We start from the raw sequence: 25,518 nt of genomic DNA, 5'->3' as shown, positions 1-25,518 counted from the left end.
TAAACATATCCACAGTCATTTCAGATTAAAGGGAAGCAACACAAAATAATATTAGTACCAATGTCACATTTAACTGTATATTTTGTAATTTAATTTTTTATTTTTTAGGTGTGGACACGTATCACTTTCATGTGACCACAAAACATTTATCACATTGTAACTGGATTACCCCCATGCTTCCCAGGCAACTTGAGACATGCTTTCACATAGTGGTTTTAAATTAATGGAATTATTTTATGTCAGCATCCCATACAGACCAGTACTTTGCATATCTCTTAACCAGGCAGACAGGTGCACACGTATAACATTTTTGACTACTTGAACCAACAGTTTCCAGTGGCACATGCAAACACTTGGACATTGCTTTGAACTCTTAACCTAGTATATGCCATATTTCATTTCTAACCTGTTTAGAAGGCTCTTAAGTCTTTATTTCTACAGCAATTCTTAAGATTCAAATGATTCATTAGCCACCTTTTATTAATGAAGAATATCTGGTAATTAATTTAGTGAAGGTGGAGAATTCTAAGTTAACTGTATCTTCATTAGGCAATTTGTTTTTCACCTGTATGAATTTAGAATTTTTCATCACATAATAACTGAATAGTTATGCAATTAACTAAAAGTTTTTTTGATAGTGCCTGCCACTAAAATACCAGTTTTGGCTTTTTTGAACCTAGTGCTGCAAACTTCAGTAGAATACTGTACCAAATGAACAAAACTGCAACATGGTCATTTACTATATTTACTTCTTCTCCATGCATACCAGTAATGAATTTACTTTTTAGTTAAATAGTCACTTGTCTGCGGTGGGCTGGCGCCCTGCCCGGGGTTTATTTCCTGCCTTGTGCCCTGTGTTGGCTGGGATTGGCTCCAGCAGACCCCCATGACCCTGTAGTTAGGATATAGCAGGTTGGATAATGGATGGATGGATGGTTACTTGTATAAACATGGGGGTTATCTGACTCCTGACTGGAAAAATAAGCATGTATTAACTGTTTTAGTTTGAAACCTGAATCTACTATCAGTGTTATATGGGTGAAAGCAAGCCACAGTTCTCCTTTATGGAAGAAAGCTCAGAGAAGATATTGTGATATGCAAAATTGTACACTTGTATGTTAACACAAACAAACACATGCCTGTTTTTTCTGTCCAATTCTATGTGCTCTAGCTTGTGCTTGCAAATCATTCTGAGGATTCCAGTCAGAATCAAAAATAACAACAGTATCTGCTGAAGCTAAATTTATACCAAGGCCACCAGCTCTTGTAGATAGTAGGAAGCAGAAATCCTAAAGATAAAAGAAAAAAGATAAAATTAATTCATCCCACAGCTATACAGTAAGAACATGATATTTTATGTGTTGAAAAAGATAGATTGTACTGTATATAAAAAACCCTTAACTTGATTATCATTAGCATAGGGCAGGGGTTCTCAAACTCGGTCCTGGGAACACACTGTGGCTGCAGGTTTTTGCTCCAACCAGATTCATAATCAGTGACAACACCTGATAACATTGATTTAATCTAATTAGCTGGTATTTTTTTCTCTTATTCTACATTCAGAAAAGCACAGCAGCATGATTTTTACATTTACAAGACATTTGAAATATTTCAGCTTTTACTATAGATTTAAATGCTTAACTCTCTTTTGTTGATTTCATTATATTTTTCCCTTTCAGTTTTCCCCCTTCGTGGCATCTTATTAATGACAATTAAAAACGAGCAGAGCAGACACACAGGCAAACACTGAATAATAAAAGGCTGCAACTACTTTAGCGTCAGTCCCATTAATTAGTAAATAAAGAATTAAACAAACAATTAGAACACATGGAAAAGTAGAATGAAAATCAAATGAAAATAAAAAGTTTAAATAAGGGGAAGCCCAATGTACAGTTGGAACTGTAAGAAATGCAGGATACATGGTGGCAGAAAAAAAGCAGAGCAGGTAGAACACTATGAAAATATACATGCCACCTGTCAGATTGTGGAAAATATAGAGGTATTACACTGCTGTTTATAGCAGGCAAGATCTTTGCCCGCATTGTCCAGAACACACTTGTCACCATCTTGAAGAGAAATCTGCCAGAGGTACAGTGTGGCTTTTGGCCAGAACAGTGAATAGCAGACAGGATATCTGTCGCCAGACAAGTCCTACAGAAGTGTAGAGTAGAAAAAGGCCTTTTAATCTGTCTTCATTGAACATACAAAAGCATCTGATACTGTGAACAAAAACACACTCTAGATCATCACAAGACACTATACATGCCTGAGGAAGCTTGTGAACTTGATTCAGCTTCTCCACAATGAAATGACAGAGCAGGTCCTTCACAATTGTGATACATCAGCTACAGTGCCCAACATTATGTTTCGGACAAAAACACATTTTTCCTTCAATTACCTCTCTGCTCCACAGTTTAAAAGTACAGATCAATGATTCAGACGTAATTAAAGTGCATATTGCAGACTTTAAGGGCATTTGCATACATTTTGGTCACACCATGTAGAAATGACAATACTTTTAATGCAGGGTCACCTCATTTGAAGGCACCATGTTTGGGACATAGAAATGTCAGGTATATTAAAGCAGTCTTTTTTTGTACTTTGTTGCAAATCCTTTGCATGAGGGATTGTTTGAGGTTTGTGATTCATAATTATCACCAGGTGCAGGTATTTCCAGCTCCTGCCTGTTTCAGAGATTTGTCCCCTCAAGTTTTCACTTCAACATATGGAGGCATGCTCAACTGGCTTTAAATCAGAGGACTTGCTTGGCCATTCAAGAAGTTTCCATTTTTTAACCCTGACAAAACTCCTGTGTTGCAGTACATTGAGGATCATTATCTTGCAGGATGAAGCTCTGTCCATTGAGTTTGAAGGCATTTACTGGAAATTAACACACCTCAGAATTTATTGTGTAATTACCATCAGCAGTAACATGAAGCGTGTATCAGTACCTGTGGCAGCTAAACACGCCCAAGTCATAACTAACCCCCTGCATCCCTCACATCAAGTTAACAGATGAGGTGGTATGTGTCAATTCTTGAGCAGTTCATTTTCATCACTACTCTTTGCTCTTGCCATCACTCTAACACAGGTTAATCTTTGTCTCGTCTGTCCTCAAGAACGTTTCCAGAATTCTGCTTTTTATCTAAATGAGGAATGTTTGGCACAGTAGTCAATTGAAGTGGGCATTTTTTCAAGATTTTCCACCAAGTTCAAATATTTTCACTATCCATCCAGCAATCCTATAGACATGTCTTTTTATCAATCTCTACGAAGTGGTTGACTTTAGAACATAGCTGTTAGTAGTGAGTACTGCAGGATTACTACTATTTGTCTATTTTGTTCAACACTCTTAATAAAGTTACATGTTGATTTTGTCAAATGTACCTTACATCTTTAATGATCATAATTATGTACCTTTGTATTGAAAATATCCAATTTATATAAAAAAAGTATCAAGTTTTATAGATTAATAAACAAAAAATACCTCTGAGCCTTCAGCATTGAAATGGTCTAGGGCTTGCTTTCTCATTTCTCCCTTTATGGATCCATCCAATCTCTAAAGCAAACAAAACAAATAATTCAGTTATTACTTCTAATGCAACTCTAAACTGAATTACAGTACAGTAATTACAATTGAAATGTATACTGTTTAAATAAAAATATCTACCAAATGTTAAGCATATCAAATATTTACAGGTTTAAAAACAGATGCACGAGACCTTTCACCTTACCTGAAACAAAAACTGTCTGCTCTTCAAGTAGTCAGCAAGAATATCCAGCATGCGCACCATCTGAGAGAAAATAAGAACTCTGTGCCCTCTATCTTTTAGGCGAATCAGAAGCTTATCAAGCAAGATAAGCTTTCCACTACTCCGGATTAGATGCTAACAAATTAAAAATGAAAACAAAATATATTTAATGTACGCAGAAACAATATATTTTAAACAAGCTGAGATTAGCAGTGAGAAGTAAGGAAACACTACTAGGTCAAGAAAAAACACAAATGGAATGAACTTTGCATTGCAATAGATAAAATCTCTCACAAATTTCTTTATCTTCCTAAGCAAGGCTTTTGTTGCAATGGCATTTAAATAATATTAGAAGTTATGACATAACAGGAGCTGAAGATGGCTGCATTAGAAGCTTGGAAGAGCATCATTAGAGAAGACACACATGAAACAAAGTAATAAATATAACTGCTTTAATATTCATATGATTGCTATGTTCCAAAAATTATAGTGCCTGAAATTGGCGGGGGTTGGGCATCTATGTGACTGAAATGTATGCAAATCCCAAATAAATTAAATCCTGCAAAGTGCAGTTTAATCAAGTCTAAATTGTTTGATTAGTAATTTTTTACTGTGGAGAAGAGGGATAAATCAAAGAAAAATTTGTACCACACATTATGGAGGGCACTATATGTGTGTGTGTGTTGGATAAGATAATGGGTCCAAGTTATTGTGTCATCAGTTAAGAGTATTTATCAGAGGTACTATGCCTTTCTGCATTTTTATACCAAGGGTTAAAATTATTGTCCGTTAGCATGCTGTAGTGGTTAAGGCTTTGGACCTAGGATTTCAAAGCCTGAGGTGGGGGTTCAAATCCTGCTACTGAAACTGGATGACCATAAGCAAGAAACTTTACCTGCTTGTGCTCCAAATGGGCAAAAAAAAAGAAAAATAACCAACTTTATCCCAAATGTTGTAAGTCACCTTGGATAAAGGCATCATTCCAATAATAAGTAATAAAATTACTGCTGTTGGCTAATGTTGAATATGCTATACACCATTGATACTCAAGTCCAGCCCACCAACCTGATATGAGTGTGAGAGCAACAATGTCTAACTGGGGGGTGGGGGATCATCCAATAAGCCTATACTATGAATTTATAATTAGTGGACAGAGAGAGTAATGGCGAGCATCAACAAGTATAGAAAGGGAGATGGAGAAAACTAAGCGAGCCAGCTTCCACAATGCTTTTCTGCTTGGTAGCCCAGCCACACAAGACAGAATTGCTTCCCTGAAACTTTCCTACGAAAGCTCCTCATTTCTGACAGCAGCAACAACTATACAAGAGACTATACAAGAGAAGACCACAGCAGCTTCATTTTGTGTTACTTGGGAATCAGCTAAAAAGAGCAAGCAATTTTTGAACGCTGAACTTGTAGAACACTGTGTTTTGGGTATGCTTGATGAACTCAATGCTGGTAATAAAAATAAAAACGAGATTAATAACCGAGTGAATCAGGTAAACAACTTCTGACCCATTAGAAGCACGCAGGGTTGAAATTATGTATGAAGACTGTTTTTCAAGTCAACTGATCACATACATATCTCAGCTGATGAGTCAACGGATAATACAGAACAAGCCCAACTGTTGAGATTTAGCTTCTTTCTCGGGACTGCAACATTATTAAATAAATGCTAAACAGCACCTTTGTTGCTCTGTAATTTTGAATGGTGTACTGACCACACAATAGTGTTTGCAAATTTACTTTTTTTTTTTTTCTTTTTTCTTTTATAATATGGTTGGGACTGTCTTGTTGGTTTTTCGAGAAGTTAAAATTGCATTTCCTTGTAAACATACTCTGGCAGGGGACAATGACAAAGTTAAACTGAATATAAAAATAATAATACACACATAGGTTGTGTGTATGTTACAGTTAATAACAACTGTGGTACATCTTTACATATCTCATGAATAACTGCACATCACAATGCTTTTGATGTTTTTATAATTCTCAGTTTTCCTTGGCACTATTCCATACTGCATGGATACTAACATTTTGCATAGAGAGTGACAAACAAAAAAATTCACCACAGTTGAAACAAATGTTAAAAACAACTTTCAGGGCAAATAAGATTTGGATATAAACTTATCACCTATAAGACTACAAGGCCTGCAGCTCATTAACCACCACATCATCACCCCAGCCTCACTGAGGCATTATCAAGCTGGACCATTTTTTACAATCAGTTCAAAAACCAAAGTTCTAGGAATGTTTCTAAAAAAAAAAAAAAGGATACTGTTAACAAAACCTGTCTGCTAGTGAGAACGCAGCACTATTTAGCAAACATCAATTATTGAGATAATCTGGCTTTTTCATGATTTGCTTTAGAAAAAGGTTTAACCAATAAAATTAATAAAAAAAAAAATGCAATGATAAAATTCCTACCTGTACTTGAATTACTTGAAAGCAAACTAAACATAAATAAAAATACAATAAAGAAAAAAAAATTACATTGAAACTCAGTAATTTGAAATTTATATTTGTCAATTTTGAATAACCTGTAAAGCATCTTGTCTGTTGCTGAAATCGTTATCTTCTGGTGGTTTAATGAGGTAGCAATGATTACAGCACTTTTTCAACTCCATCATTATATTCAGGAATCCTGAAGTACTGCCCTTTGTGCCTTTACTGAGAGCTTTATAATTCCTGGTTAATATCCACCTATTCAAATAGAAAAAAAGTAAAGAAAAATAGGATTAGGTAAGGTTTACAAAATTAAATGAAACATGTAATAAAAATAACATTGAGTTGAAATTTTCTATGGTAGATGATAAACATGTTCTACCTGGCAGGCAAAAATGCAAACTACTCCCCCCTTAAAAATGGCCTAAAAGCTGTTACATGTACATGAAAAGAAAAACTTTCTGCTTTGCTGGGCACTTTGCATACTATATTTAAGAACAGTGCTTCTTTTTACTTTTACACTAGTTTTTGCTTTTCTGTTGTGCATCTTATTATTTTAACTGTGCTGTAATGAAAATTAACTGTTTTCTCAAGCTGAACTGACTTTTTTTAAAGCCATGTGCAACTCTTCTTGTTTTCTCATTTTAATAAGCAGAGTTATAGGAATAAAAAACAAACTTTAATAAATAAGGAACTATTTAAAGCACTTTGAAAATTTGTCCCCAATTCTCTTCAGCATGTCATTTGGTGATTGGCACAGCTATTCTTCCACTCTTATTATACAATTACAATTCACATCATTTCTGATATCGTTTCATTTTGTGGTTTAACTATAAAAAAACAAAAAATAAAAAACATGTTTTCTCATTGGTAAACAGGATGCCCTTTTTTGAGTAATACTTGCATAACAAATCTTTGGTAACAGACTTACACACCAGACTCTCAATACCCTTAGTTGTAGAACACAGAAAAAATATTTAAAATCTTTAAATCACAGATTCAAATAAGCTATAGATGCCATAAACCCTAACATGAAGATAGAAAAACCATGAACAATAAAAATACTAGACATACAATTATTCAGACAGAGCTTAATACATTACCTAAAAATAAAGAGTGTAAAGGTAAACCTGCATACTGTACTGCTATGTCTCCCGCAGTGCTAGAATGTAAAATACTGATATTACAGCTATATGTACTGTAATTCATGCAAGCGTGTTTTCATTGCCAGAAGCCTAAGATGGTGCAGTTCATTTCGGCGGCATCTTGGGGCTTTAACTCTTAAATTGCCACATACTTGGGGGTTAATGCATCCCTGGACGCCAAATACTTTTTTGCTGCACTTTAAGTAAATGTCACAATTAACAAAGAAAAAGTGAAATTTTAAAGTAAAAAAAAATTTTCATGCAAAGAGCATCACAATTACAGTGATCCCTCGCTATATCACGCTTTGACTTTCGCGGCTTCACTCTATCACGATTTTTTTCTCATACACGCTTACGTCACTACGCATGCTTTCTGAGAACTTTTATCTAAGCCCTACGATGGCTCCTAAACATGCTGCTTTTTCTAAGCCTTCTGACAATAAAACTAAGCGCCGGAGGAAGATGCTTACTATCCAGGAGAAGGTGAAACTCTTGGATATGATAAAAGATGGCAATACCCTACAAATCAAGATGTTCTTCAGTCTCGCACCCAGACACCCACTGCCTAGTACTTCTTCACTGAAGACAACAACGCACCTGCTGAAGATGCTGCACCACCTCTGAAGACTCTCCTACTGAGGTCGTACCTTCATAGGTTAGTGGTTGTGTGCAATTAAATGTACAGTACAATAATCTACTATAAAAAAGCGTTCGGGATTGTCCTTCCGTCCGTGAGTGCAAAGCGTAGCGGTATTCCGCTTATTACAGACTTACTACTTGCAGCTTGAGGTACGAAGCGACGCGACGTGAGCAGAGTTCTGGTGCTGTCATCGTTCCCTTGCTTTTGTGCGCGATGCGCTGGAAAAATAAACAAAATTATGTCTTTGGAAATAATTAATGTTCATGGAGTACAAATGCCCCACCGCGTAGTAAATATCAGGGGAGATGGTGCTTGCTTATTCTCATCTATAGCTTATTTAGTGCATGAAACTCCGTCTTTAGCGGTACAGATTCGGGCTGACATTGTACGACTTTGGACAGGCACTTGAGGGGATAAAAAAAAAAACTTAGATTTTCGGGAGATGTTATGAATGGGCACTTTGATGTTCTCATTCCCTACACTTACATGCCTGATATACACATGGAGCGCACAAAAATTGAGGATAAAAGTCGATACGAAGCGGCGCAATGTGAGCAGAGTTCTAGTGCTCTCATCGTTCCCTTACTTTTGTGCGCGATGCGCTGGAAAAATAGACAAAATGATGTCTCTGGAAATAACTAATGTTGATGGAGTACAAATAGGGTTACCACTTTTAATACAAAAAAATAAGGGACGCGCAATTTCATTCTCAAATACGGGACGATTCCATATTTTACAGGACGGGTGGCAACCCTATCACAGAGAACGCTCTCCGACAAATTGTGCAATTGGCTTGATAACAATTTCCGCTAACACTCTGCAGCCAAGTATTGGTTTCCTCCCACTATCTGCGGTATTTTTGCAGCCGCTTGCATTTAAGCTCTGAAACTTTAAGACGCGGGGGGTTACCTGGAGAAGCATCTGCCATTTTTTTAATATTACTCTCTGCCAACACTTTGCAGACTCTACTTAAAAGACTCGCCCTCCTCACTGGACAGTTAAAAAGACCAATCAAACTAACGATGACATCAAGTATTACCCAATCAAAAGTAGGAAAGGAGGAATCTTCATAAAATGCGTGTGGGATGATTTGCATGAGACGCTGCTTTAAAAAAAATGATGAAAAAAATACAGGACAAAACCCGTCCCATATTGATTCAAAACGGGACGCGCAATTTCATTCTCAAATACGGGACGATTTCGTATTTTAAAGGACGGGTGGCAACCCTAAGTACAAATGCCTCACCGCGTAGTAAATATCAGGGGAGATGGTGCTTGCTTATTCTCATCTATAGCTTATTTAGTGTATGAAACTCCGTCTTTAGCGGTACGGATTTCGGGCTGACATTGTACGACTTTGGACAGGCATTTGAGGGGATAAAAAAAAACTTAGGTTTTCGGGAGATGTTATGAATGGGCACTTTGATGTTCTCATTCTTTACACTTACACATGGAGCGCACAAAAATTGAGGATAAAAGTCGGTTACCTTAAAAGGCGAGTGCGCCTAGTAATATGATATTTGTAATGTTTAATATGTCTTATTTTCTCTTATTTTGTCTAATATATTGGCTAATACAAGTGTAATGGTGACTAAAGGGTGTTATTTCATGTCTAGAGGGCTCTAATAATGTTAAAAAACGTATTTAGAAGGTCGTAAACAGGTTTTCTATACTCTAACTGCGAAAATATTCGATTTATAAATAAAGAATCCTACTTCGCGAAAATTCATTTATCACGGTAGAGTCTGGAACGGATTAACCGTGATAAACGAGGGTTCTCTATACTGCAACACTGATCATTTTACACACTACTAATGGAACTGTAAAAACTATTTTAAAAACTACTGGAACAATATGTACAAAGTGCAACTGGCTGCAAGCAAGCACACAGAGGTAAGTGCTATTGCTGGCAGGCTAGTCTTAGTGCAGCTTGGGTCACAGAATTGCACACAAATTTCACAAATTAAATGTAATGATGAAAATAGATAGTCCAGAGATCCGCACATTCAATGGGAATGTACAGATAGTCCTACCAGTAGCTCCTGAAATGGTGAGACGCACGAAACGATCCAGGACAAAATGAATAAGTACTGGTAACCCAACAGAAGGCAGACAGACAGGAACTTGAAACACAAATTACAAAAACTTTTTTTTTTTGTCACCGGCCCCCTTTTTAAAAGCCGTGCTGACATCCTTTGACCTCAACAGCCCCAGCACCCTCAGCACCAATCAGAGCCACTGCAGTTCTGCTGGGAGATGCAGTTTCAAATTCTATTGGCTACCTTCACCATCCCAAGTCGCGGTTTTCTCTACACCTGCTTCCTGTTCTCTCTACAGTACAGTATTGCCACAAAAAATCCATAAAAATTGCGAAGGATATTTGCGGTTTCCACTAACAGTTATTAGTTAGGTTCTAAGGAAAAATCCGCGAACTCTGAACCGCGACTTCACGGGGGTTTACTGTATTCCCATTTCTGGGCAAGAGAATAAAATAAGATTGAGAAAGAATGCAGATGGAATGAACGTCATATGCAGTAAGCTGAGGAGGTCAAAAACAGAAAAACTCAAAGATTAAATGATGTTTCACCATATTTAAAGGAGCCACTGGAAGTAATCTACACATGTGGTAACAATGCCCCTTGAGCACTTCACATAGGAGATGTAACAGGTGCGGCCCAAGACACATTGGTCTGGAATCGGTATCTTGTCTTCCCAGTTGAGCAAACTGCCATCTCTACTCTAAAACAGGACATGAAGATGAAGTAAGGGAGACAGTGTGAATGAGTAAGAAGTAGAGACTTCTCATTCATCAATCATTACCTTGGAAACTGCAGTGAAATTCAAGGTAAATTCGTATGTACTGCTAAAGATACCCAAACAGTAGTGCCTTACATTAGCTTTTAATAAAAATAATTAGCTTAAAATGGAGCAGAGCACACAACAATCTGACACCACTCATGGATTCCAGAGAATTCACATATTTGTGATTTATTTATTACTAGCAAAATACCCGCACTTCGCAGCGGAGAAGTAGTGTGTTAAACAAGCAATGAAAAAGAAAAGGAAACATTTTGAAAATAACGTAACATGATTGTCAATGTAATTGTTTTGTCACTGTTGTGAGTGATGAGTGTTGTCATCATATATATATATATATATATATATATATATATATATATATATACATACATTTACACACACACAAACATATATATATACATATCTATACATATACACATATATACATACATACATATCTACATATATACACACACAGCTATTTCGTATCAGTGCAATACGCTGCTTGTTAAAATGGATAACTCCCGCTCTTACGTGCAAGTCTGCGTGGATATTATGAACTATCGAATTTGTTCAAGTTCTATTTAAATTTTAAATAGAAGGAATTTTTATTTAGTCGACAGAAATATCTTTGGTAGGAATGGTAAAAACAGACAGGAATATTATTCCTGAATAAATCAACTCAAACCTTAAACAACTTATAATATTTTGCTCTCCATAAAAATATATCCTGTCTAAATTATACAAGTTAGAAATAAAGTAAACATTAAAAGAACAAACATTCAAATTTCTTTACTCTTATGTAATTTTATATAAAAATAAACTTAGATTTTAAATATCCCAAAAGATTTTGCTCTCCATAAAAATATATCCTGTCAAAATTATACAAATTCAAATATGAACATGCTGCATAACAAAACCTGGAAATATAAATAAAATGTGTTCCTTTCAGCAATAACAAATCAAGTCATTCAGTTGTCTTTGCTCATATGTCATTTTAGAGCTGGACGACTTTTTTTGGCAACAAATTCGTTTATGTTTGGTGTGAGGTTCTGTGTTGTGGAGATTCTCAGGATGGATTGAAGGTGCTCATCAGTGAGGTGACTCCTGTGTGCTGTTTTGTTAGTCTTTATCACTGAGAAGAGCTTTTCACACAGATATGTGCTACCAAACATGCACAAGGTTCGAGCCGCATGTAGATGGACTTTTTTTGTTCTTCAAAGTCACCAAAGCGCCGTGCAAACTCAGTGCGCTCAGTTTATCAGCAAAGTGCGTATTTGGGAACACCGTAGTGACGACTTGGTTTAACATTACTTGGCAACAGGGAAAGTGGGGCAAGTTGCATTTGTGTCTCCCATAAAAGCAGCTTCACTTGAAATCACTTTGTGATTGTGCACGGGTAAAAACGTCCGCTGAAGTGTCAGATTCTTATTTAATTCTTCTGCTTTCTGTATCTTCTGCATTGCATTCAGGTTACCCTGATGTTTTGTCTCATAGTGCCGTCTTAGATTAAATTCTGTAATTACAGCCACATTAGCTCCACAAATGAGACACACGGGTTCAGTAAACATATACTCAGCCTCCCATCGGTTTTTAAAGGCTCTATTTTCAGAATGAACTTTTCTCTCAGCATCGTGTGAGCTAGCTTCGCAATAACTTGCAGCATCATAAGCTAGACTTGATTAACGCGGTAAGTGTTCGGCAAGGCAGCTGAAGCGCTGCATTATGGGATCTGTAGTTTATTGTGTTACCAGCGCTTCATATACCCGGGCCATTAATAACAATAATACAGTATATAAAATGATCTCGGGCGGATATAATTACACGCGGGCGGATGTGGCCGTGGCCCTTGAGTTTGACAAATATGGACTAAATAGAACTTGAAAAGATATATTTTTTGAAATGTGATCGCGCAATTCAGATAGAGTTGACGAGCACTACAGCCTGCATCCTCCCCTCGCTCTTACTTTTTTACCGTTCATCTAATGAATACACTGAGTATGGCTTTACCAAAACAATCATTGATGGCGAATAAAGTATCCATTATTCGAGTATGTAGATCAGGATATATATATATACATATATATATACCCGCATATCACAGCGGAGAAGTAGTGTGTTAAAAAAGCTAGAAAAAGGGAACATTTTAAAAATAACGTAACATGACTGTCAATATACAGTATTTGTTTTGTGAGTGTTACTGAGTGTTGCTGTCATCAAGGATTTGATTATCATTATTTCTTTCAATCAGGCTCGTATTTGTAGGATGTGTTGTGTTCAAGTTACATTCCGTGTTTGTCAATCGTTGTAAAGATGACAGGTTTATTTGCATCAATAAACAGCTCGTCTTCTTCTTTATCTGAGACCTGACACACTGCATGCACGGGTTTTTTTACACTGTCTTCCTTTAGCGGGACATTGACTTTTTCCACCGTGTGCTTTGTTTCCGCAGTAGCTGGATTTATGAATATGCTTATCAGACGCTTCATATTTTTTGCTGCCTTTTCAATTGTGTAATTCAGTTTTGTTCAGCTCTTTGGAACTGTTGCCTTTTATCTGTGCACTCGTCAGTTCACGTGAGCCTCGGTGTACATGCATCGAAGGTTCCCAGCTGTGCTGGTGCCATCTCGTGCTATGTCCATGGCTGTATTTAATGTTACCTTAGTCCTGGCACTTAAAACTTTCTCTCGCAGTTTCGCTGAGTTTGTGTCAAACACCACCCTGACCATCTCATCTTCCTCTCCATAAGCACAGTCCTTCACCCGTGAATATTTAGTGGGAGTTTGCTATTGGATTGCCGCTGACGGACGGCCTTATATGGGCAGGCACTAAATTACAAACGCCAGCGGCAGCCTGTCTATGAACTTAATTTAAAGTGTAGGTTTACATCGTGCTTTGTTTCCAAAGTAGCAGAACTCATGAACATGGTTGTACATGTCACTCGCTCGCTTCTTATTGTTTCGCTGCCTTCTCAATTATATAGTGCATGTTTTCTTCAGCGCTTTTTGGAGGTCTTCCTGGTTTTCTATGTACTGCGTGATTACGTGGGAGGCGTGATGATGTCACACGAAACTCCGCCCCCACGGCGTTCAAGCTCATCTCCATTACAGTAAATGGAGAAAAACAGCTTCCAGTTATGACCATTACGCGTAGAATTTCGATATAAAACCTGCCCAACTTTTGTAAGGAAGCTGTAAGGAATGAACCTGCCAAATTTCAGCCTTCCACCCACACGGGAAGTTGGAGAATTAGTGATGAGTCAGTGAGTGAGTGAGTGAGTGAGTGAGGGCTTTGCCTTTTATTAGTATAGATATTTGCATCTACACATAACTTCCCTCTCCTAGGTATGATGTCTATGTCTTCCACAAGGCTCAAAACAATAAGATTTAAACACTCCACATTAACACTGTAAAACTGGAGGACCTGTAGTATCGTGACTAAATGTGCCACAGGCTAAATTTCAGGACCTATATGACTATGTACCAAAACAAAGGCTTATATATCCCAAGTGTTGCCTTATGTTGACAAATACCATGTTTCCAGCCCTTTTAAGTTTAAAAGTGAAACATTCCATTTCTCTGTTTTAAGAATTTCTTACTAATGTCACTCACTTTGTATACAAGTTTCCACGTTAGACAGATGGCAGCTTTAGTGTGCAAGTTCTTTTTCTATGAAATTGCATTATAAAAGCATTTAAAATAAAGGCTATAATTTGGATGTAAGCATAAATAGGCTTTGCGCCCTAAGAACCAATTTACCTGAACTATTCTACATTTCAGTAATTATTCACCACTCTGATACTGATCTTTATGATCATAAAATAGTTTCTTATGATAGCAATTGACGAGAAGAATTCATAATTAATTGCAGAATTATGGTATTTGAGGGCTCGTCTACAATGCATCCTTCTCTTACATAATTTGGCTCAAAAATTCATCAGCAAATCGTCATCTCATAACACACTTACATTTCAAGTTTGGCATTTTTCCATCCAGCCATTTAGCTCTAGACCGTCAATAAGAAACTGTGACACACAGACACACATACCCATCGAGATATGTATGTTTTCAGTATCAGGGGACCCTAAAACATCAAGATCTGCCAAAAACCGGAGATCGAAATTTTTGATAAATCTAAAGTTTTCGCTCCTCCCCCACAGACAATAGGCTATGGTGGGGGAGGATGCAAAGTAAAAATAAAAATGGTTATAGAGATTTCTCAGTATTTTTTTAGCACCATTTTGTACTAGTGCAAAAATGCTGCAATGCCCCACAAATTATTTAATCAGAATACATTTTAAATGTCTGTCATGTATTCTATTATGAGGTCTACTATTCGTTGACAGCTTATTTTCTTAATAACTCATAAATATATCACAGTAAAGTACTACAGTAGTGGCTAAAGATTTTGGCCATGACACAAATGTGTTTTACAAACTTTGCTGCTTCAGCATATTTTTTTTTTTTTAAAACATGTTTCTATGGTATACTGAATAACAATTATATACATGTCATAAGTTTCAAAGGCATTTACTGGTAAATACATCAAATTTATGTAGAGAGTCAATATTTACAGTGTTGATCCTTCTTCATAACTTCTGCAATTAGCTCTGGCAGGCTGGATATCAGCTTCTGGGCCAAATCATGACTGATGGTGATACATTCTTGTCTTTTTAGTGTTTGGAGCTGATCACAATTTGTAGGATTCTGCTTATCCACCTGGTTTTTGAGAACTGACCACAGGTTCTCAATGGGATTATGATCTGGGGAGTTTCCTAGTCACAGGTTCAAACTTTCAATGTTATGACCTTCGAGCCACTTCACTATCACTTTTGCCTTGTGACATGATGCTCCATCATGATGGAAAATACACATATTGTCACTAAATTGCGGCTAGATTGTCAGGAATAGTTGTTCTTGGAGGACGTTTGATACCATTATTTATGGCAGTGTTCTTGGGCAGAATCATGAGTGGGCTCATTTCGTTGGATGAGAAGCAACCCCACACGTGGATTGTCTCAGGATGCTTCACTGTTAGCAAGACACACGACTCATGGTAGCTTTTAACTTTTCCTTCTCCAGGCAATCATTTTGCCAGATGTCCCAAATACTCAGAAGGAGGATTCATATGAAAAAATTCCTCTGCACCTGTCTTCTGCAGAATTTCAGAATTTTTCAGTACTTTATACTAAATTGCAATATTGATGGTATAATATAAAAAATGGATTCTAAATATATACTTAAATATTTGAAACAGTAGCAAAATTAACTCACTGGGAATATGAACTCTTCACCCTGACAGCAAAGAGGAAGCAGAGAACAGAAATTAACAGTGTTCTCCTCAGTTACGACATCACCACACAGGGAGATCAACTTCCCCGGAAAAATCTCCCGTAAAACTTGCATGGATCTCCACGCCGTATAAGCTGTTGCTCCATCCTGTTGAAACCAGGCATCCACCACATCCATTTCTTCAAGTTGGAGCTGCAAAAAGTTCTCTAGCATTTCAATATAATGTTCTGAAGTGACTGTGACCGTTGCTCCCTCCACCTCAAAAAAGTAAGGGCTTACAATACCAAATTCTGCAATGGAGCACCAAACTGTAACATACAGTATTTACTGTGCAGGGATCTCTGATGAAGTTCACGATGGTTGGTTTCAGCCCAATAGCAAAAGTTTTGCTTATTTATGCCACCATTCGAATGGAAATGTGCCTTATTGTTGAACAAGACCATGGCATCTCAAAGAACGGTTTGCAGAATGTTCGTGCACAACTCTCTATGGCTCTCCTAGTCTTCAGTGAGTTCCTGCACTACCATCATTTTGTATGGGTGGAAATTAAGGTCCTCATGCAGAATCCTTCTCAAAGACATGTTAGAAATTCCTAAGGCAGAAAGAAGCATGCTTGCATGCTGAATGTCTAGGAGAATACAAAATTGATGCCCTTACAGCTTGTATGTTTTCAGGCGTTCAAACAGTCCGAGGACAGCATGAAGATTTTCTGTTCAATGTTGTACCTGTCTGTTTAAATTTAGCCGCCACTGAAGAAATGTTTTCCGATTTGGGACGTCACAGTTAGCAGGAGTGCTGAAGTGCGTTTGGAAAGTGTGTTTTATAGTGATGATGTATTTGTTATTTTTGAAGAATGCCTCAACAGCACAAGCATGGTGCGCACCGGACCAAGGCATGTTGCAGACTGAAAACTACAAGGGATCACCTATCAAAGAGCCCCCACCCCAACCCACTCAGCCGCCTTTACCTTACGCAATGACCTTGAGAAATGTAGTATTACATTTTGGCTCACCCTGTACAACCTTTAAAGGCAATCACTGCAAACAAGTGATTCACGTACCTCTCACTGAAACTTCTGCACCTGCAAGCTGGTAGTGTGGCAAACTCTTCCTGAGAAAACTGCTTAGTTGTGTCAGGTTTGAAGGGTGCCTTCTCACCAAACTGCATGTTTCGTCTCTTTCCGTAGATGTTTGATATGATTTAAATGAGAGTTCATAAAAGGCCACTTAAAAATATTTCAAAGCTCCAGTTTTGTCTTATCTGGACAAAGGGCATTCTCCCAAAAGCAGTGTGGCTTCTCATTTCAGCAAATTCCAGTCTGGGTTTTTGACATTTTCCTTTCAATAGTGGCGTCCTTCTAGGTCTTTTCATTCAGTCCACTGTCACTCAAAAAGTGACGGATGTTAGCAATCAGAAACTGATGGACCTTGACCTTGGAGTTCAGCCTATATCTCTTTTGGAAGTTGTCTTAAACTTTTTATCTCCCATTCTACCTATCCTGCACATTCTGGGGTCGATTTTCCTCTTACATCAAGGAAGAATGGCTACAGTCTCATGGACCATAAATTTCATAAATTCTTCTGTCATAGTGACATCAAGCCGATTGGAAATGGTCTTACAAACTTTGCCTTTAACATGATTGTCTATAATTTTCTTTGATGATCACAGCCTATTCTCTTCCTTTGGTTTCTCTAGTCCATGTTCAGTGTGGGAAATATGATAAAACAAAACAGCAGAGGGAGTACTTTTCTCCATTCAAATAGGCTGAATTACTTATTGCAAGGTTGGAGACATGTGTGATACTAATTCAAGAGAACAGCTATTATGAAAAATTCACTCTAATACAATTATTTATAATCTTTTCTAGGGCTACCATACTTCATAGCTTCTCACATTTGATTTGCTTTACTCAAAGACAAATTAGAGGCATACAGATATTCATGTTTTTTTATTTAAATCTCTTTTAAGAGGAGGAATACAGGACTTTTTCCAATGAGCTTTAATGGTACTAAGAAATTCTTTCACATCTGTATAAGTCATCCAGAACATACCAATGAATATCAAGGATGTGGTGAATTAGTAGGTATACCACATATTCCAGTAATTGTTTAAGTTCAACTGTCCCCAGAAAAACTATCAATAAAGGTACAAAATCAGACTTTGAGAACAGTAGGGATTCAACTTATGCGTAAGCTTCTTCTTTCACAGCCAGCTTAATGTGGCAATATCAAGTGTTAGCAGTAGCAAAGTACGGTTTGTGTGCTGACTGCGTTCCTAACAAAAATAGTTAAGTGTGGTAGCTGAGTTACCTGCTATAACACTCATACTTCTCAATATAATTCTATTTCAATTGCTTTGAACACTTTCTACCATTCCACAAGTGCCAAATTCCAAAATGTTGCACAGACGAGTAATCAAATTCTTTAAGGCTGTGCTTAAGTTCATTGATTGTGTCCTAATACATAGAGAGGGGTAACGTGATTACATCGGAAATCCTCCATTTACAGTATTAACAACAATGGAATGAAATAAGAAATTAAAACTTTTCTAGTCACAAAAAGGTGCTGATGAACAAAGATCTTCTGCTCAGCCCCACTTCTGTCAATTTTCTAGTCATAAAACTGTGCTGATAAACAAAGATCTTCTGATCAACCCCACTTCTGTCAAACCCACTCAATCCAATTCAGGGTAATGGGAGGCAAGAGATACCCTCTGACACATAAGGCACAATTCTAAAACAAACTCTGGACAGGTCACCATTACATTGAAGGACTACTTAACACACACAAGATTATCAATTAACGTAATATACACGTCTTTGGTGATATAGAAGAAGAAAATAGGAGTACACTTAGGAAAATTAACTATGACATTAGAAGAGGCTGGGAGCATGTGCTGATAATGCATTGTCACATCCATCACATAACGAACCACCTGGATTGGAACCCGAGTGCAACGGGTGACTCCTCAGCACCACACCAGAACAGTGTAAAGGTATTTAAATAATAATAAACAATGGGGTGGAAGAAAAAAAAAAAACAGTGGCTGGAGTGCCAATCCTGCCACCAGTTCCCAAGTTCTCTGCAAATTGGAAGACATGCCTGTAGGACTAGATGCAGATTAACCTTATACATAGGATGAAGTAATTGCAAGTTAAAGATGCTCAAGGGCCCAACAGAGTAGAGTCACTTCTGGTGTTTGCAGATTCCTAGTCTCAGAGCCACCACTCAGCCAGACATTAGAAAAAGCAAATTCAACACAACCAGCAACCAGGAATGAAGTTCAAACACAGGATTCCTGATGCCTAAGACAACAGAACGGGAAAAAATAAGCAATATTTGTTTATATCATGTAATATTTTGTATCCTGTGATGTAGAGGAATCCGGGATTGAAGACTCTGTCGAGAAGTTGGTTTTTCCCTTTATACAGTTGAGTAGGCAGTAGTTGATATTTTTATCATATGTATTATTGCTACTTATTTTCTTAGGTATAAGTTAGACAACTATTAAGAGGTTTGCAAAAAAACAAAATTAAAAACACACACACACAAAAAAAAAAAAAAAAATTTTTCATATAAGATTTTAACTTTGATGTCATTTTTAAAGACAGCTATTTATAGTAGGCCAGACTGCCGTAACTCCTGTGTAATGCCTGGTCTATACTTGACACATCCATGCCGATTGTTACAGTAGCACAGCAAAAACGACATAAGACACGATATGCCCTGGGTTTTCATCATGTGCTGTGTGTAGCAAAATGTAATTTGTCCAATCTAACATTCATGGCTTTCATTTATGAACTTTCCCATGATTATTACATAGTTAATAACATACCGGTTAGCATACCCCACAGACCAAATGCACGGTGGATGCAGTAGGGTTAAGACTATTTTCAACTCCCACCAAGCCCTTTCTAATTTTATGTGACTATCATGAGAAAATGGTGAAGTGTACAATTAGTTACTTTTTAATGAGATCTAACATGCAGCTTTTGAATGATTTACATTTAAAGTTCAATTAAAAATTTAGTGTTTATTCTTTTAACACTGTGCCCCAGCATTTTAATGTAATTCAGCATAGTGTACAACGTGATCTTGAGTATATTCTGGGTTTTAATTTAATGTATTACTAATTGTGTCTTGCAATGGTGAGATATCACTTTGATTCATAATTTGATAGATGTTGGAGGGAAGCTGATTTTATGACACCCTTTTCTTTATTTCTGAAAAGGCATGTTATTTTATTTCTTGTTAAGGACATATAATGAGGCTATATCATATACTAATAAAAATGTGAATAATATTTTGTAATCAGTTTTGCATTTAACATGCATGCTATATTTAATAAAAAATTTTTTAAAAATGCATAGCAGAAGCTATGTTTGAGATAAGTTGTTTTCATGGCGCCTTGTTCTTTTTTTATTTCTGAAAAGGAAAATAAATTTCTATTCCACCTCTACATGTTTCTCAGTTGACTTTATTTTGACACGATATGGAAAGGGAAGTGTTCCAGTATGCTATATGCGCACAGAATTTTTTTCTAACTACACGGTGATACAAGAGGGGGGCTGTGTACTTTAAATAGTGAATTTTGAGGAAAGGCTGGTTATGCGAGTGCCAAAATGATGAATGAAGACCTGAAATGATGCAGTAGATCATCAAAGCACAAGGAAGATATGCACATTATCAAATCATGAGATTCTGCCTCTTTTCTGTACTTTAGCAATGTAAAAGCTTACAAACATCAATCCGTTTATACACTCCTAAACCTAAACAGAATCATCTGACTATACATACTCGTATTTATGTATACAGTATATACATAAGCAAAACAAGAAACCTTACTTGTAGTACTGCTTTTGTATTGCACTCATCTCAACTCTTAAGATTTGTTCTACTTTAGCAGGCAGAGACTTTTCTACATCCTTCTTCACTCGGCGTAGCAGAAATGGCTCCAGTTCCTTATGCAGACTTGTATATCCAGAATCTCTGCCTTTTCCATGCTCTTCCTCAAACATTTCCCATGAATTAAATCTGTGATGGTATTAGAAATGACAAAAGGAATAAAAAATTGTGGCATATGCTAATTAAACAAAGTCAACTTTTTGAAAGTGCTATTTGAAATTTATTGGACAAAATTATTAATTTGTTGGGACATGATGCAACTGCACATTTTCTTAAGCCAAAACATGCCAAAGATAACTCCCTAAATGTTTAAGATGAACAGTCACATTTCTCTACTCATTAATAATGAAAAATACTTTTATGTGGGGGCTCAAAAAAAAAACAAAAACTGGCGCGAAACGATGTAGCCATTGTTGTATAAATAGCCAAAGAACAACAGACTGATTATATCAACTAGTCTTAAACCCCAAGAACCTATGCAGTAGTTGGGGGGCCGCTCTGGCCATGCATGGCACAGCTTAAGCTAACATGTTGATCCTTAAGTTTTGTCCTCTTCCACTAGCTCAATGCTAAAACAGTAGTGTCATCTGTCTGCTCTTCTCTGGAAACTTTTGATAGAAAACAGTCATGTTTTTCTAAGTGACATAGTTATTTTAAGTTTAATCAAGAATTGTTTCATTTATATTTGTATATCAATGGTCAAAGACTTATTTTACTTTAAATATATGAATCACTGTTTTCTTCTAAGTAACAAAGCAGTTGCAGGCTAAGTGTTCTATTTTAGGTACACCTATCTAAAAGAAACTAAAAATGGCTTCTGCACTTAGGAACTTGATGTCTTTTGCAGTGCACATGTATGGACAGTATGTTAATACAACTGTTTCTTTTAAAACGTGGATGAAAAATAGAACAATGAAATCAAAATGACACAAAAAATACTCTATTTTCATACTGTACTAGTTATGTTATCCACCCAGCCTCATTCGGGAAGTGTCCTCAGACAGTGTTACTTGGTAATAGCACCATCAGTTAATCAGTTATCTTAAGTACTATATAACTCGGCACTTTTCTGCATAAAGTATTTCCTTTAAATAAGAGGCTAATATCATTAGATTATGGAAGCTTATAATTGTTCAGCACACTACATACAATTCTCCCTTAAAATAAAACTTTCCTGCCATAAACCAATTCCTGCTTTTCCTAGTGACTGACCATGGCATTTGTCAAGGGTCACTGTAAAATTGTGTTTTAAAGGAAACTGTACATTTTTTAATTCAAACAGGTGATTAGTAAGAATAATGGGAATTGTGTATAAATACACACTGGCATATAAAATCATTCAATCCCCTTGAAAGTCATCATAATTTTCTGCATGACAAAAAGATATGTACACATTCAGTATTTTTAATATGAACTTTTATGCTGTAACAATATATTTTCAAAGTCAAAATAAACCATTTTCTGTAGATATTGAACAGAAGAAGAAAAACTCACCAGTTAGTGTTTGCATAAGTATTCAAGTCCTACACATTAACATTAAACGTTTTGCTGCAATAACAGCCTAAATTATTTTGGGGTAAGTATGTACCAGTCATGCACATTGGTCAGGAACGATTCTTCCCCATTCTTCTTGGCAGAATTTATAGATATCCTCTAGGTTTGTGGGATGGCACCTCTGGACAGCAGCTTCCAAATAGTGTCAATGATTCTCAATATAGTTACGATCAGGGCTTTGACTTAGGAGGAAGAGTTTAGGAGCATGCACTGACAGTGTGCTGCTGCACCCACAACACGACAAACTACCTCAGGGTTCCAAATTGGAACCTGAGCACAGCCACGCAACAGGTGACCCTTAGCACCACACTAGTTCAAATGGAATGGAACAGTGTGAGGTATTTTACAGTGGCTGGAGTGCCAATGCTGCCACAAAACCCCAAGTGCTCCCTGAAGTTTGGAGGACCTGCTTACAGGGCTGGATGCTGGTTAACGTCATACTCTGAATGGAGCAATTGCAGGTTAAGGGCCTTCCTCGTGGGCCCAAAGGACTGGACAATTCCAAAACATTCATCTATGTTTCCAAGCACTCCACTGTCACTTTGGCCTTATGCTTAGGGTCATTGTCATGATGAAGATCAATCTTTTCGCTGCAGGTTCATAGCAGACTGGAACAAGTTCCCCTGCAATATTGTGCAATATTTGTGTTCACCCACTGTCCCTTGAACTCTGAAGAGACTCCCATTCCTAGCAAATGAAAAGCATCCTCGTAGCATGATGCTGTCATTACCATATTTCATCATTGGTGTTTACGGCATAGACAGTATTAGTTTTACGCCACATATACTTTTTGAAGTCTGGCCAAAAAGTTGTATTTTGGTCTCATCTGACCATAAAACCTTCACCCACATCTTAACTGACTCTTTCGCATGGTGTGTAGCAAATGCCATACTCTATGCTTTTATGTGGACCTTCTTAAGGAATGGCTTTTTTGTCGCTTCCCACCCATAGAGGCCTGTTTATTGGAGAGCTCTTAAAATTGTGGACACATACACCTTCATTCCAGTTTCAGCCAAAGAGCACTGCAGACTTCTGAGAGTGACAGTCAGATTTTTAGTTGCTTCTCACACCAGCTGACATCTTGCTCTAATGTTTAGTTTTGAGGGAAGGCCTGTTCTGTCACTCCCAGTAGGTTTGTATTTAAGAATCAGTGCAAGTGAAAGAAAGGGTTCTTTTCTTTCTTCCAACCCACTGTCACTCGTAAGTGTCTCACACACCATGCCTCCATCATCCAGGCTTACTGGGATAATGGGCAAAGACCTCAGCAACATTTACATACAGCTGCTACCTCCAAAATGTCTCCCAAGTTCATCCATTCTCAGACTAAAGTCTCTCACTCTAACCGTGCCTTAAAATCCTTTACTGTTCCTTCAAGATCAGATCCCCTCTATGTCCATTGCTCCTTCACTCCAAGTCACCAATTCCATCCATTACGCTCTACACTCCATTCTCTTCTTTGTACTTGTGTCTTGCTTCTGCTCCACTTGTTCCTCCTTTCCACCACCCAACCTACATTTTTAACCCCTAGAGCTAATTAGCACCCATTACTTCATCAATTACTTAGACACATGTGGATACAGACTAATCTGCCCAGGATAAATGGGTTCAGCTGCGACACCTTATCTAGCTAGAGGCACATGCATCACAGAGACATGAAAATTGCACATTGGCATAGCCTACTTGCTACAGTATTATCAAAAAATCAAAAAAAAAAGGTCAGCTAATTTTCTTTGTTTTCACTATAATATTGCTAAAGTTCAATTAAATCAGTCCAAGCATTTTAAGATATTGGAATTTTTAGTTTGTCATTTGCAGGGGCTAGTTTTACCTCTAAGTATCAATATATCAAAATGTCCTTTAGTGGGTACATATTGCCCTTGATGTACAATCCTGTCAAATCTTAGCTTTTATACTAAATGGCAAACAGTGTTTTTGTTGATAAATCAGTGAATGAACTTGCATTTCATGTATGTAGATGGATGGATGGATGGATAACTAACCTAACTACAGGTTTTATTTATAGAGTAAACATTAAATGACATGTACTCTGCTGCCACATAATGTGCAAAATACACACGTGGACAAAATTGTTGGTACCCTTCAGTCAATGAAAGAAAAACTCAAAATGGTAACAGAAATAACTTTAATCTGACAAAAGTAATAATAAATAAAAATTCTATGAAATTTAACTAATAAAAGTCAGACATTGATTTTCAAACACTCCCTTCTCCCCTGATCGCTCAGTTTAGATGGCTGGCCAGCTCTAGGAACAGTCCTAGTGGTTTCAAACTTCTTCCACTTACGGATGATGGAGGCCACTGTGCTCATTGGGACCTTCAAAGCAGCAGAAATGTTTCTGTAACCTTCCCCAGATTTGTGCCTCAAGACAATCCTGTCTAGGAGGTCTACAGACAATTCCTTTGACTTCATGCTTGGTTTGTGCTCTGACATAAACTGTCAACTGTGGGACCTCATAGAGACAGGTGTGTGCCTTTCCAAATCATGTCCAATCAACTGAATTTACCACAGGTGGACTCCAATTAAGCTGCAGAAACATCAAGGATGATCAGGGGAAACAGGATGTACCTGAGCTCAATTTTGAGTTTCATGGCAAATGCTGTGAATATTTATGTACATTGTGCTTTCTCAATTTTTTTCTTTTTAATAAATTTGCAAAAATAGTAAACTTTTTACACGTTGTCATTATGGGGTGTTGTGTGTAGAATTCTGAGGCAAAAAATGAATTTAATCCATTTTGGAATAAGGCTGTAACATAACAAAATGTGGAAAAAGTGATGCGCTGTGAATACTTTCCAGATGCACTGTACGTCTCGCGTAAGCGTTAGAACCTTGAATCACTTGGTGTAAAAGAGCTGTCAGTGCTGTCCTTCTTTGGAGAAATTATGTCTGAGTGCATGTTTTCAACAATTATGAAATATCTACACTTTACAAACAATGAAGTCTTTGATGGGAATACCCATCTAGCAC

General features: G+C 37.1%; 1 protein-coding gene across 4 annotated transcripts in view; it reads right to left on the bottom strand.

Moving 5' to 3' along the window:
* chd1 (chromodomain helicase DNA binding protein 1) overlaps positions 1 to 25,518 on the bottom strand; it is a 181,755-nt gene that overhangs the window by 58,300 nt on the left and 97,937 nt on the right. For all 4 annotated transcript variants that reach the window (XM_039758926.1, XM_039758928.1, XM_039758925.1 and 1 more), the window contains exons 15-19: positions 20,917 to 21,105; positions 6,293 to 6,455; positions 3,735 to 3,887; positions 3,488 to 3,559; positions 1,140 to 1,289 (exon numbers count right to left, since the gene is read on the bottom strand). In XM_039758926.1, the coding sequence (XP_039614860.1) occupies positions 1,140 to 1,289; positions 3,488 to 3,559; positions 3,735 to 3,887; positions 6,293 to 6,455; positions 20,917 to 21,105 (727 nt within the window). The remainder of the gene's footprint in view (positions 1 to 1,139; positions 1,290 to 3,487; positions 3,560 to 3,734; positions 3,888 to 6,292; positions 6,456 to 20,916; positions 21,106 to 25,518) is intronic.

Source organism: Polypterus senegalus, chromosome 7 (assembly GCF_016835505.1).
Source record: "Polypterus senegalus isolate Bchr_013 chromosome 7, ASM1683550v1, whole genome shotgun sequence".
NCBI lineage: Eukaryota > Metazoa > Chordata > Cladistia > Polypteriformes > Polypteridae > Polypterus > Polypterus senegalus.
Note: the sequence above shows the minus strand (reverse complement) of the source record. Positions and strands in the feature narration are given on the sequence as shown.